Genomic DNA, 13,026 nt, shown 5'->3' with positions numbered 1-13,026 from the left:
GTTCTATATTCTAGTTGCAGGTCCTTCTGGCTGTGCTATGTGAGACGCCGCCTCAGCATGGCCTGATGAGCGGTGCCATGTCTGCTCCCAGGATGCGAACCAATGAAACCCCGGGCAGCCCAAGCGGAGCGCGCCAACTTAACCACTTGGCCACAGGGCCGGCCCTCATTTCTTCCTTTGATCCATCCTGCTGGTTCACTCATTAAGTAGTTAAATAAATCTTGGTACCACTATTTATTTGTATTAGTCAAGTTTATCTTGGTGCACATTTCACTTTGACAAATAGTAGCATGCCAGACACACTGTTCCACTCCTTGGTTATTTTCACCTAATACATCTTGAAGATAGTTTCATATCAGAACATAAAGAGCTCTCTTACTCTTGTTTTACCACTATATAGAATATATCACATGGGTGTACAGTAATTACACCCATAATTGATTTAGCCAGTCCCCTACTGATGGATACTTAGGTTGTTTCTACTCTCTTACTGTGGCGAGCAATGCCGTGTGAATAACCTCGTCCAGCGGTTGAGAGTAGAGTCATTAGACAGAGAAGGATGGGAAGGCTGAAGGGCCTCTAGAGGGCAAAGGGGCCTCAGCAAGGGGCCTATTACCTGCTCCCAGCCCAGCCTAGCCCATCTTCCCCTGGCTCTGTGACAACCTGGCCTCCTCCTCCTCCTCCTGCCTCCTCCTCTCCATCCTGAGCTCCTGGTATCTCCAGAGAGGAAGGGCCAGCATTCGATGCCCTGACGGCCGGGGCTTCAGCTTGCACTGCCAGGGAGATGAGGGTGCCTTGGAGAGGAGGATCTTGGGAGCTTGGGGCCTGGGGCTGGTACTGTCCCTGGGCTGTAGCCACTGAGGGCACATGCTCAACATGCCCTGAGGGCTCTGGTAGGGGACGAAGACCCGGGAGCCGGGGACCACCTCGGGGGGCTGGGGCACTAGGGGAGGGGGCGGGGCACTGCCTAGCAGCTCTGGCACAGACTTGCTTCGGGTGCCCAGTGCAGGTGGGTGGTCAGGGCACAGGGTCTGGCAGGCCGTGGTAAGGAAGGGACTCGCCAGGCTGGTCGTGATGGTCACGAGGTGGTCCAGGACACCCCCCTCCTGAGGAGACTGGGCAAAGGGCAGGCTCAAGGTGGTCTGTAGTCGCTCCAGGAGAGATGGGGCGGCCTGGGCCTGGGCCTGGGCCTGGGCCACGAGCCCGGGCAAGGCTGGCCACTCGGGCTGGTAATGCTGGCTGAGCTGCTCCACCTGGGGCCGCCGCAGCAGCTGACGGATCCTGCACACCGTGTCGAAGCTGTCGGTCAGCAGTGCCCACTCCAGGGCTGTCTTGCCTCGAACGGGATCCACCGCTGTCAGGTCAGCACCTGGGTGGGGGGAGGTAACAGGGGGGACGTGGGGTGGGACAGGATTGGTGACTTGCAGAAGGGCAGGTTCTTTAGCAGCAGGACTGATTTGGGTTAGATTCAAAACCATAGAGGGGCTGGCCCCGTGGCCGAGTGGTTAAGTCTGTGGGCTCCGCAGCCGGCGGCCCAGTGTTTCGTTGGTTTGAATCCTGGGCGCGGACATGGCACTGCTCATCAGGTCACGCTGAGGCAGTGTCCCACATGCCACAACTAGAAGGACTCACAACGAAGAATACACAACTATGTACCAGAGGGGCTTTGGGGAGAAAAAGGGGAAAAAAAATAAAATCTTTAAAAAAAAAACCAAAACAAAAATAACCATAGAGTCCCATCCTCTTGCAGCTGGAATCTGGGAGCCCTCAGTGGCTACAGCCCAGGGACAGGACCAGCCCCACATCCCAACCTCCTGTTTAAGACTGAACCAAGGAACTGAGCAGAGGGGTGGTGTGCAGGTTGCCCAGGGCAGGGGGACACCTGAGCTGCCCGCTCAGGGGAGGTGGAGGGGCGGTCCTGCTGGTTCCCACTCCTGGTTCTTCTCTTCATCACTATGCCCCTCTAATCCTGGGGGGCGGGGAGGAGCAGTCACTGAGACAAAAGAGGGGGTACAGAGCTCCCCAATCCTAGTCTGATAGGATGGGGCAGGGAAAATCCGGAGGCCAGGATCACCCAGAGGGACCCACAGAGGGCAGCCCCACCTCGGGGAACAATGAGGACCCACGACTCCATGGACAGCATGGACTTCACCTCGGAACAACTCCACACACCTCAACTACACATCACTGTGTCCCTGGAACCCTGGCCTGTCAGAGCTGGAAGTCATCCCAGAGAAGGCCACCACCCTCCTTATACTGATGAGGCCCAAAGAGGGAAGCCATCTGCCCAGGGTCGCTCGGCTGGTGGCAGAGCCAGGACTAGAACCCGAGACTCTGGTTCCAGATCCCAGCCTTTTTTGCTTTAGGTTTTTCATTTCATCTAGGTTATCCTCCCGAGCTTTCTCTTCTGGGACTGCCATTCACCATGTAAATAGAGCTATCCATAGCCGGACTTTGTTGACTGTGAGAGGCCTAAGCACACTCCCCTCCTCCAGGAGGTTGGCCTAGATTGATCCTCCATTGCCACCTCTCTCCTCTCTGCAACTATGACAGCTGATTTAGTGTCTGGCGAGGAGGATTAGCGGAGGGACTGGAGGCCGCACATGCCAGTCCAGGCCCTATGCACCTGCCATGAGGAGGGCAGCCACGCATTCCGAGCGGTCCCGCATGGCAGCCTTCATCAGCGCAGTCAGCCCCCGCTGGTCCCGGCGCTCCAGGTCCAGGCCAGCATAGTAGTTCAGCAGGAGACTCACCAGAGGCACGTGGCCTGCAGGGCACCAACGGTAAAGCGTGGCTCATCAGGAAAGGGGGTGATGAAGCCCCAAACCCACCCTCCACCCGACATGGCAGAGCCTGGGGTGCAAGGAGATCATGCAAAAAGTAGCGGGCTGTGGCCCTGTCCGAAAGGGGGGAACCGGCAGAAGTTGGGGTCACAGCCTCGCACCTGCTTGGGCAGCCAGCATGAGGGCTGTGTCTCCTTCTTTGTCCTGCTGGTTCACATCGAGGAAAGGGCAGCGGCTGAGCAGGGCCACGACACTCCCGAAGCCGTGGTAGCATGCGACCATGAGGCCTGTCTGGGGGTGGGGCAGCTCAGCCCCTGTGCCCTCTAAACCCACATAGGTCCCAGAGATGCCCCACCCCCTCCCTTCCTCCTGAGGACCCAGGTAGTGGGTGTTGAGTGCGAAACTGTCGCAGGGAGTCAGACCAGGATGGCGTGGTGGGGACGCAGAGCTGCCCCAGCCGGCCTGGGAAGCATCCGGGGTTGCTCACCCTCCCGTTGCCGTCCACCTGGGTGGCCTCTTCTGGGGAGACCCCATCATCCAGCCTGGCTTGGAGTTGGGCAGGGTCATTGCGGACACAGGCCCAGTACAGGGCCCCCAGTCTGCAGCCTGGGGCAGGGGTCTCATTGCTGGGGCAGGACAGCGCCTCAGACATGTCCAGCCCTCCCCTCGCAAAGGCAGCTTTTCCTTTTCCACCTGGGGGCAAGAAGGCGAGTCCCTCCTCCTCACACCGCTGGCATCTATAACACAGAACGGAGGGGGGCAGTGTCTCCCTGGATCCCAGAGAGGGGTCCCAGCAGCTGCAATTCGCCCAACCCTTGCCCCAGGGAGAGCCTTTTCCTGGGTGTCCCGCCCCATCCGCCTTTGAGAGAGGACGCCCGGTGGAGGGACGCGAGTGGCAGGAGCCCTAAGAAGGCAGAAGGGGTTTACTGAAGGGGTCCAGTGAGATTCAAGGAGAGGGTGGTCTTCTCCTGGCCACGGGACCTCACCTGGCTTCGGAGGGGCCCTAGGAGGCAGTTGTTGCTGGGGCCCCGCCTAAGCCCACAGCATCCCCCAGCCTCCTGAGAGCACACTCACCGGGTCTCCGGAGCGGCCCGACGGGGACTGCCTCTTCCCAGGAAGAACGCAGGTAACAGATGGCCCGACTTACGGAAACAGCCACTGCAAACACCCAGGGCTGAGCTGGATCAAGCCGGGTTAGCAAGGATGTGGGGCCGGGAGGGCGGGGGCTCTTCTCTTGGAGCCGCCCGAGTCCCGCCCCAGGATCCTGCCCAGAGCGGGCTGGGCACTGCCCGGCGGCTCCGCCCCGCGGGGGCGGCTCTCAGAGTAAGACCCTCCTCTCCCCCAGACGCGCCCACCTTCCGTCTTCTAGGGAGACCCCCTGCGCCAGAAACAGAGCCTTGGAGGACGAGAGGATCGTGAGGTCCCCGGACCCAGCCCCGAAAGCCGGAGGTCCCTTCCCCTTTGGCGGAGCGGAGCTTGGTGAGGGGCGGGGGTGGCAGAGGGCGCCAGCGCAGGCATCTCGCTTCTTGGGGGCCGGGACTACAGAGCCCTGGGGGCGTGTGGGTCTCTAGGGGTTACCTGGACCTGTTTTTTGAAATTCCGGGGAAATTAAAACATAAAATATTGCCTAAGTAGGAGTACAGAAATGATAACATATTAAGTTCAATGGGCTAGCTTTGGTGTGGTGAATTAAATATGAAATATTTAAATTGCATCAATATTTAATAATTTAATAATTATAAATAATTTAATTTAAATAAATTAAATTTATTATTAAATTAATAATAAATTATTTGAAGCTAGTCTTTAAATTAATATTAAATTTAATGGATTGTTTTGGACCTCAGGTGTAGAAAATTGAGCCAATCAAATTGCTGTTTATATCACTCCCACCATCAGACTGTACAAGCTCTCTCTCTTATTTTACTTTATTTAATTTATCTCTTTCATCCCTGATCTCTACAGCTGTTCTTCTCCTTTTCTTTACGGTAAATTCAGCACTTATGTATCCTTGAAAATACACATTTCATTGTAAAAGGTAGTGTTGATTTGTGTATGTTTTCACTAACACCTGTAAACTGCATTACAGAGCTCACATCTGTGTGTTCTTTTTCACTCGGTGCTGTGTTTTGCAGGTCTGTCCTTGTTGCTTTCTGTGCATAGGACGTGGATCAATTAGGAGTGCCTTTGGTTGTAAGTAACCAGAAGCTGAGCTCGTGGTTGGCTGCTGGGCTGGACCCACTGCTAAGCTTCAACCCAAAGCTTCTTTTAGTGTTTTTTCTGAACGGCAGAAGCTGGAAAGCTAAAATGACACTTCCCAGATCCCCTTGAGCTAGGAATCTGTGATTTAGGCTCTGTTCTTGTGCAAGACATAAATTTGGAACAGAGCTAAATAGCACGGGACATCCGTTTTGCTGTCACAGATCAGGACAGATGCGGGGGGCGGGGGGAGCTCTGGGGAGCAGCTTCCTGATTCATCAGCTTCCTGTAGGAGTGACTGTTGTTTTCCCAATCACGGCAGAGGTCATGTGCCTCTCAAAGCTGGGAGTTCTTCCCGGACCTAGAGCCTGCTTCTCCATCTCTGTATGCTTAAACTAACCAGCCATCTCATTGTGTTTAAACTAGCCAGACTTATTTCTGTTGTCTGCAATTGAACCCTGACTGATACATGTGGCTTAAACAAATAGAAGTTTATTCTTCACACAAGATAACACGGTCAGGGATAAGAATCTGTTGGTGTTGATGTAACTTGATGATGTCAGGGCCTTCTCTGGGAGTCTCTCCACTTTTCCCCATGGTCACAAGATGGATGCTGAACCTCCAGCCATCACAGTAAAATGTGGTGAATGCACATACGGAATTCTATGCAGCAATTAGAAGAAATCTACTAGATTGTGTGTCAGACATCGCTGGTTAGATGACACAATCCCTGTCTATAACCCCGCTTGTCTCCAGTCACCTTTCAGTTAGGTATGACCATGTGATACAGTTTTGGCCAATGAAATGAAAGCCGTAGTCTGATGAGTGAGACTCCTGGAAAAGTCTTTGCTCTCTTGATAAAAGATGTGCGGCGTACCTTTTTACCTCTTTCTTTGCCCTTCTTCCTGCTGCGTAGAATTCCATAGTGTGCATCCATCACCTTTTACTTATCTATTCTTCTGGTGATAGGTATCTAGGTTGCCTCCAACTTCCTGCTGCTACAAATAACACTGCACTGAACGTCCTTGTTCATGGCTAGTCGTGGACCTGCGAGAGAGCGTCTCTGAGGCTGCTGGGTCATAGGGCACGTACATGCTCATTGACCAGGTACTGTCGGGTTACTCCCACCAGCAGTGCTTAAAAGTCTCCCTCCATCCTGTCGACACTTGTAATTATTCAGCCTTCTAATTTTTGTCAATCTGATGGTGCAGAACTATAAAGTGATATTACGATTTTACACTGGATTTCTCTAATTATCAACAAGGTGAGCATCTGTCCGCATACCTGATAGCCATTCTTGTTTCCCTGACTTCGAATCGCCTGTTCATAGCCTTTGTCCAATGTTCTGTTGGACTTTCCTGTCTTTTTCTTACTGATTTTTCATGAGTTCCTCTTAAAAATCTAGATAATCAACCCATTGTCAGATGGGTTTTAGAAATGGCAATGTTATAAACCTTTCTGTTAGCTTTATCTGTGGTGAACTTCATTGAAAGAAATCTTGAATTTTGGTGTGGTTAAAGTCATCAAAATTTCTCCTTATACTTTGTGCTTTTGGGTCTTGTTTAAGAAGAATTTCCAGGGCCAGCCCGGTGGCACAGCAGTTAAGTGCACCTGTTCCGCTTCAGCGGCCCGGGGTTCTCTGGTTCAGATCCTGGGTATGGACATGGCACTGCTTGACAAACCATGCTGTGGTAGGCGTCCCACATATTAAAAAAAAAAAAAAAGTAGAGGAAGATGGGCACGGATGTTAGCTCAGAGCCAGCCTTCCTCAGCAAAAAGAGGAGGATTGGCAGCAGATGTTAGCTCAGGGCTAATCTTCCTCAAAAAAAAAAGTGTTAAACTTTTTTCTCCAGAATGGTCTTATACATTCACTGTTAGGTTGATTTCTAGATTCTTTTTAGTTTGTCCTGCTATTGTAGCTCAAGTCTCATATTTTTTTTTTGCTTATTGTTGATATAGATGCATTTCTTTTTCTCTCTTTCTTAGACCTATATGAATCAGATTAATCATAATCCCCAGTTCATGACATATTCTCATTTTGGTCCCTGTATAGTCTGCTTTTTTTTAGTTTATTAGTTAGTTAATTATTTTTAATAAAGCGGTAAGAACCTATAATACCTCCCCCCAAAACAAAAGCTAGAACTTGACAATACACCACATCTTAACACGATTTCCCCAGTTTATTCCGTCTGTCTCCACCCGAGGCAGCTAGAATCCTGAATCTCATGTCCATTGTTTTGTTGCTTTCCTTTACAGATTGCTTTATTCCATCTTTAGGTATTCCTTCAAAGTGTATATATTACGTATATACAGTCCTCCTTGACTTACGACGGGGTTACATCCTGATAAACCCATCATAAGTTGAAAATAGTGAAAGTTGAAAATGCATTTAAGGGGCCGGCCCGGTGGTGTAGTGGTTAAGTTTGCACGTTCCACTTCTTGGCCGCCTGGGGTTCACCGGTTTGGATCCCAGGTGCGGACATGGCACCACTTGGCAAAAGCCATGCTGTGGTAGGCATTCCACATATAAAGTAGAGGAAGATGGGCACGGATGTTGGCTCAGGGCCAGTCTTCCTCAGCAAAAAGAGGAGGATTGGCAGTAGTTAGCTCAGGGCTAATCTTCCACACACACACACACACACACACACACAAAAGCATTTAATACACCTAACCTACCAAACATCATAGCTTAGCCTAGCCTGTCTTAAATGTGCTCAAAACACTTGCTTACGGTTGGGCAAAATCATCTAACACAAAGCCTATTTTATAATAAAGTGTTGAATAGCTCATGTAATTTATTGAATACTCACTGAAAGTGAAAAACAGAATGGTTGGAGGGGTGCAGATGGTTGTAAGTGTATCTGTTGCTTACCCTCGTAATCACGGGGCTGCCTAGGAGCTGCGGCTGCCGCTGCCCAGCGTCACGCGAGAGGATCAGACTGCATATCGCCAGCCCAAGAAAACGTCAAAATTCAAAATACGAAGTATGGTTTCTACTAAATGCGTATTGCTTTTGCACCATCGTTAAGTTGAAAAATGGTAAGTCAAACCATCGTCAGGGGCCCTCTCTCTCTCTCCCTCTGTAATTTGAGTTATTTTATTTAAAAGTTTACAGTGCCTTGTGTAGTCTTTTGCTGTCTGCTTTTATCACTGAATACCATATCGCTAAGATTCATTCACATTGCCGTGTGTTGCTGTAGTCCATTCCTCTTGGTTGCTTTGTAATACTCCATTGTGTGAATATACCACAGTTATCACCTGCCCTATTGGTGGATATTTGAGGTGTTCCCCAGTTTCTGCTACTATGAATTGTGCTGCTGTGAACACTCTTGCAAGACTGTCTATGCAATCGTGTATATTCGTTGAGCATATACCTAGGAGTGGAATTGCTGAGTCAAAAATCATTTAATTATACAATTTTAGGAGATAATGCAAAACTGTTTTCCAAATTGTTTGTGCCACTTATACTCCAACCAGTAATGTAAAAGAGATCCTGTGGGGCTATATCTTCTTGCACACTTTCATGGTCAGACTTTTTAGTTTTACCAATTAGAAGGCTGTAGAGTGGTATCTCGTCATGGTCTTGATTTGCATTTCCTTAATAACTGATAGTGCTGGATCTCTTCATGTGTTGTGGGCTATATGTAATAGGCCCTCTTGAGTTCTAGCAGGGCACAGGCTACCCAGCCAGAGAGTACATTTTCCAGCCATCTTTGAAGTAAGTATGACCATGTGACTAAGCTCTGGCCTGAACTAACTCCAAGTAAGTGCAGGGGGTGTGTTCAGTTTCCAGGAGTATCCTTAATTAGGCAGGAGTGTGCACTTCTCATCTTCCACCATCTTTCCTGCTGGCTGCAGAAGTTATGTCTGGCGCTAGAGCAGTCATCTTGGACCATGAGGTAGAAGCCATGCACTGAAGATGAAGAAACCACAGAGAAGGCACCTGGTTTATTTGTTTATACCCAGGCTAAAAGGACACTATCCTAATTACTGTCACTTTAAAATAAACCACGATAGCTGCTAGGGCAAGTATTCCCATTTTATTTTCCTCCTTTAACAGTGTCTTGGCTACTCTTGGTCCTTTGAACTACTGGAATTTTAAATCTGTCAACTGTGGTAAAGTGAAGATGGTCATAAATTCTCTGACACTCCTCCTATTGAGAGGTGGTCTATTTGCCTTTCCCTTGAATCTGGCTGGTCTTAGTGACTTATGGTGGAAGTGGTGCTGTGTGACTTCTGAAACTGGGTCAGAAGATGCCTTTCAGCTTCCACCTTGGTCTCTTGGAAGGCTCACTCTCCAGACACTCTCTCAAATGACTCCCTCTCGGGTTACTCCCTCACCATCCTGTGAGATGTCCAGGTCACATAGACAGGCCATTTGTAGACGCTATAATTGACAGCTCCAGCTGTGTTTCTAGCCTCCAGCCAGATTCAACAGCATCATGTGAGGGCGCCATCTTAGACAGCCAGCCTTCAGATGACTCCAGTCCTGTAGTCAACACCTGTCTGCAACCACATTAGACGCTCTAAGAAAGGATTACCCAGCTGACCCCTTCCTGGATTCCTAACCCACAAAATTGTGAGCAAAATAAAATGATTTTTAAGCCACTGAGTTTGGGGGTAGTTTGTTATGCAGCAATAGATAACCAGATTATCAAATTCTACTAAAAAAAAGTGTTGAGATTTGATCAAGATGCCATTGAATCTGTAGATCGATTTGAAGAAAACTGACACCTTTATAATATTGAATCTTTGAATCCTTAACATGGTATATCTTCTGTTTATTTAGATGTTCTTTAATGCCTCTCTGTTTTATAATTTTCTCCCGAAAAGTCTGTGCTCGAGGCTTATTGTGCCCACCCTTGTCCAGTTCTGTTTTCTTCCAGACACACGGGAGGATTATATTTCCCCATCTCTCTTGCAACTAGGCAGAGCTGTGTGGCTAATTTTGGCTAATAGGTTGTGAGTGAAATTGACACGTGTCCCTTGTGAACCAGTGCATTCTCTTGCTGGTGTCAGGCTCTCCAGCAAACTCTTTTCCTGCCTTGGTGATGGGGGAGGATGCCTCCCATCAAGATGGTGGAGCCACAGGATGAAAACAACCTGAGTCACTAAGTTGCCCCGTTGGTAATCCCCCAGACATCTGGCAGATTTTCAGTGAATGAGAGTAAGAAGTCAGCGTTTTTCAGTGTGTTCAAATACTGATACGGGATTGACTAACAGACTATTACATATATTTTGAAAGATTTATTCCTAGATACATGTTTGGTAGTAAGTAAATAGTAGCCTTTTATTAATTTTTATTAATAGTTCCTAAGTGCTTGTTCCTGGAATATACAAACCAGATATTTCTATATTCTACTTTATATTTTATATTGTATTCTAATAGAATATATGTTTCTGCATATTGATTTTGTTTCAAACAATCTTTGTAAACTTTCTTACTGATGTTTTGTTTTTTTGGGTGAGGAAGATTGGCCCTGAGCTAACATCTGTTGCCCATCTTCCTCGTTTGGCTTGAGGAAGATTGTTGCTGAGCTAACATCTATGCCTATCTTCCTCTACTTTGTATGTGGGATGCCACCACAGCATGGCTTGATGAGCGGTGTGTAGGTCTGCGCCCAGGATCCAAACCCACGAACCCCAGGCCACCAAAGCAGACCGTGCAAACCCAACCACTACACCACTAGGCCGGCTGCTTTCTTACTAATTTTGATCATTTATCTATAAATGCTTTTGGATTTTTGCATCTATATTCATGAATGAGATTGACCTATAATTTTTACTTTTTATCATCCTTGTCAAGTTTTGATATCATAAAATAATTCACAAAAAAGCCTCACAAAATAAATTGAGGTGTTCTCTTATTCTCTCTTTTCTGGAAAAGTTTGCGAGGGGATTAGGATTATTTATTCCTAATATTCGTTACATCTTTCTAGAGAAGTCAACTGGGCTGCAGTTTTATGAATGGGAAGATTTTTTGACCACCAACTCACTATCTTTAATGGTAATAGGGCTATTTGTTATTTTCTCTTTCTCAAGTCATTTTTGGTAAGTTATATTTTTCTAGGAATTCATCCATTTCATATAAATTTTTAAACATATTGGCATACAGTTGCTCATATCTTCTTACAGCCTTTTTATATCTGTGACATATATAGGTAAGTCCCCATTTTTATTCTTATGTCAGTAATTTGTGCCTCCTCCTCTTATTTTTCTTGAACAAGCTCACCAAAATGTGACAATTTTATCAGTCTTTTCAAGGAATGTTTGAGCTTCACTGTTGCTTATCTGTTTTTTAGTTCATTGGTTTCCACTCATCTTTTTTTTTTAAGATTGGCACCTGAGCTAACATCTGTTGCCAATCTGCTTTTTTTTTTCCTTTTTCTTCTTCTTCTTCTCCCCAAAGCCCGCCAGTACATAGTTGTATTTTCTAGTGTGGGTCTTTCTAGCTGTGGCATGTGGGATGCCACCACAGCATGGCCTGATGAGCAGTGCCATGTCCGCACCCAGGATGTGAACTGGCGAAACCCTGGGCCGCTGAAGCTGAGCGCGAGAACTTAACCACTTGGCCACAGGGCCGGCCCTCCACTCTTATCTAGTATAATGTATTTTTTAGGGGGGCCAGCCTGGTGGCATAGCGGTTAAGTTCGTGTGCTGTGCTTTGGCAGCACAGAGGTTGCCAGCTCTGATCCTGGGCATGGACCTATACACTGCTTGTCAAGATGTGCTGTGGCAGGCGTCCCACATATAAAACAGGAAGATGGTCACAGATGTTAGCTCAGGGCTAATCTTCCTAAAAATAAATAAGTAAATAAAATGTATTTTCTTTTACTTTCTTTGTTTTTTTTTTTTTTTTAAAGATTTTATTTTTTTTCCTTTTTCTCCCCAAAGTCCCCTGGTACATAGTTGTATATTCTTCGTTGTGGGTCCTTCTAGTTGTGGCATGTGGGATGCTGCCTCAGCGTGGTTTGATGAGCAGTGCCATGTCCGTACCCAGGATTCGAACCAGTGAAACACTGGGCTGCCTGCAGCGGAACACGCAAACTTAACCACTCGGCCACGGGGCCAGCCCCTTCTTTGGTTTAGTTTGCTAGAATTTTTCTGATTTTTAGACATACAAATAGCTAATTGATTTTAATCCTTTCTCCTCTTTAAATATCAGCATTTAAGACTTTAAATTCCCACTAATTACTGTTTTAGTTTTTCTATTATTATATCCTCTTAGACCAATGAATTATTTAGAAGTACATTTATTAACTTCCAAATACATGGAGATTATATTTTTGTTCATGATTTCTAGCACTGTGGTCATAGAGCATAATTTTAAATAGTTAAAATCAGTTGAGACTTGCTTTGTGGTCTAGTGTATGGTCGAATTCTGCCAGATATTTCATGTGTACTTGAAAAGAATGTGTATTTTGCAATTTCTGGGTGCAGTGGTACACTGAAAATACCCCACTGGTTTCTGACTTTCTTTGTGCTGTTATGAGCTCAGTTTATTTCCTTTAAAGCTTGTGTTTTTTTCTCTTGCTGTCTTTAAAATCTTCTCTTTGTGTTTCGTGTTCTAAAGTTTTACTCTGTTGTGTAGGTACGGATTTCTTCTTGTTTATCTTTCTTTGGATTTTTATTCATCCTGCTTTGGATCTATAAATTGTTGTCCTTCATCAATTCTGGAAAATTCTCTTCAATACTGCCACTGTCTCATTCTTTCTTTTCTCTCTTTCTGGAACTCCAGTTAAACATAGGTTATCTTGCTCACTCTGTTATCCATATCTCTTAACATCTTTTTAAACTTTTCATCTCTTTTTTTCTCCCTATGAGGCATTCTGGATAATTTCTTTTGACTTGTTCTCCAGTTTACCAATTCTCTCTTCAGCTGTGTCAAATTTGCTGTTAATTCTGTCCATTTAATTTTTTTAAAGTTCTATAATTTCCAGCATTCGGAAATGAACTACCATTGCAATGGCAGGAATAATAGTCTCCCAAAAGATGGTCACATCCTCATCCCCAAAACCTGTGAATATGTTACCTTACATGGCAA

The 13,026-nt window shown here is 46.8% G+C and overlaps 1 protein-coding gene and 1 long non-coding RNA gene across 4 annotated transcripts; one reads left to right on the top strand and one right to left on the bottom strand.

The window, feature by feature from the left end:
• Positions 1-233: 233 nt before the first annotated feature.
• Positions 234-4,083, bottom strand: ANKRD33 (ankyrin repeat domain 33). Of its 3 annotated transcripts, none has more exons than XM_014741032.3 (5): positions 3,858-4,083; positions 3,271-3,520; positions 2,945-3,070; positions 2,627-2,767; positions 234-1,369 (listed from the first exon to the last, which is right to left on the bottom strand). In XM_014741032.3, the coding sequence occupies exons 3-5, from the start codon at positions 3,063-3,065 to the stop codon at positions 633-635; spliced, it is 999 nt and encodes a 332-aa protein (XP_014596518.3). In that variant the 5' UTR covers positions 3,066-3,070; positions 3,271-3,520; positions 3,858-4,083; the 3' UTR covers positions 234-632. The 3 variants fall into 3 exon arrangements, with proteins under 3 accessions (XP_014596518.3, XP_014596516.3, XP_014596517.3); XM_014741030.3 differs by having other exon boundaries at positions 2,945-3,074; positions 3,858-4,081; XM_014741031.3 differs by having other exon boundaries at positions 2,945-2,987; positions 3,858-4,081.
• LOC138924686 (uncharacterized) lies at positions 4,039-9,590 on the top strand. The gene is made up of 3 exons (XR_011439757.1): positions 4,039-4,262; positions 7,879-8,021; positions 9,401-9,590. It is a non-coding gene; the product is annotated as an uncharacterized lncRNA (long non-coding RNA).
• The last annotated feature ends 3,436 nt before the right edge of the window (positions 9,591-13,026 follow it).

Source organism: Equus caballus, chromosome 6, assembly GCF_041296265.1.
Source record: "Equus caballus isolate H_3958 breed thoroughbred chromosome 6, TB-T2T, whole genome shotgun sequence".
NCBI classification, from domain to species: domain Eukaryota; kingdom Metazoa; phylum Chordata; class Mammalia; order Perissodactyla; family Equidae; genus Equus; species Equus caballus.
The sequence above is the reverse complement of the archived record's forward strand: the minus strand, read 5'-3'. Positions and strand labels throughout refer to the sequence as shown.

Coding starts and splice junctions, on each gene's coding strand:
- ANKRD33 (XM_014741030.3), bottom strand. CDS start 3,435: ATGTCTGAGGCGCTGTCCTGCCCCAGCAATGAGACCCCTGCCCCAGGC. Junction 2,768..2,944: donor CATGCTGGCTGCCCAAGCAG/GTGCGAGGCTGT, acceptor GGTGCCCTGCAG/GCCACGTGCCTCTGGTGAGT. Junction 1,370..2,626: donor GGCTGCCCTCCTCATGGCAG/GTGCATAGGGCC, acceptor CCCCCCACCCAG/GTGCTGACCTGACAGCGGTG.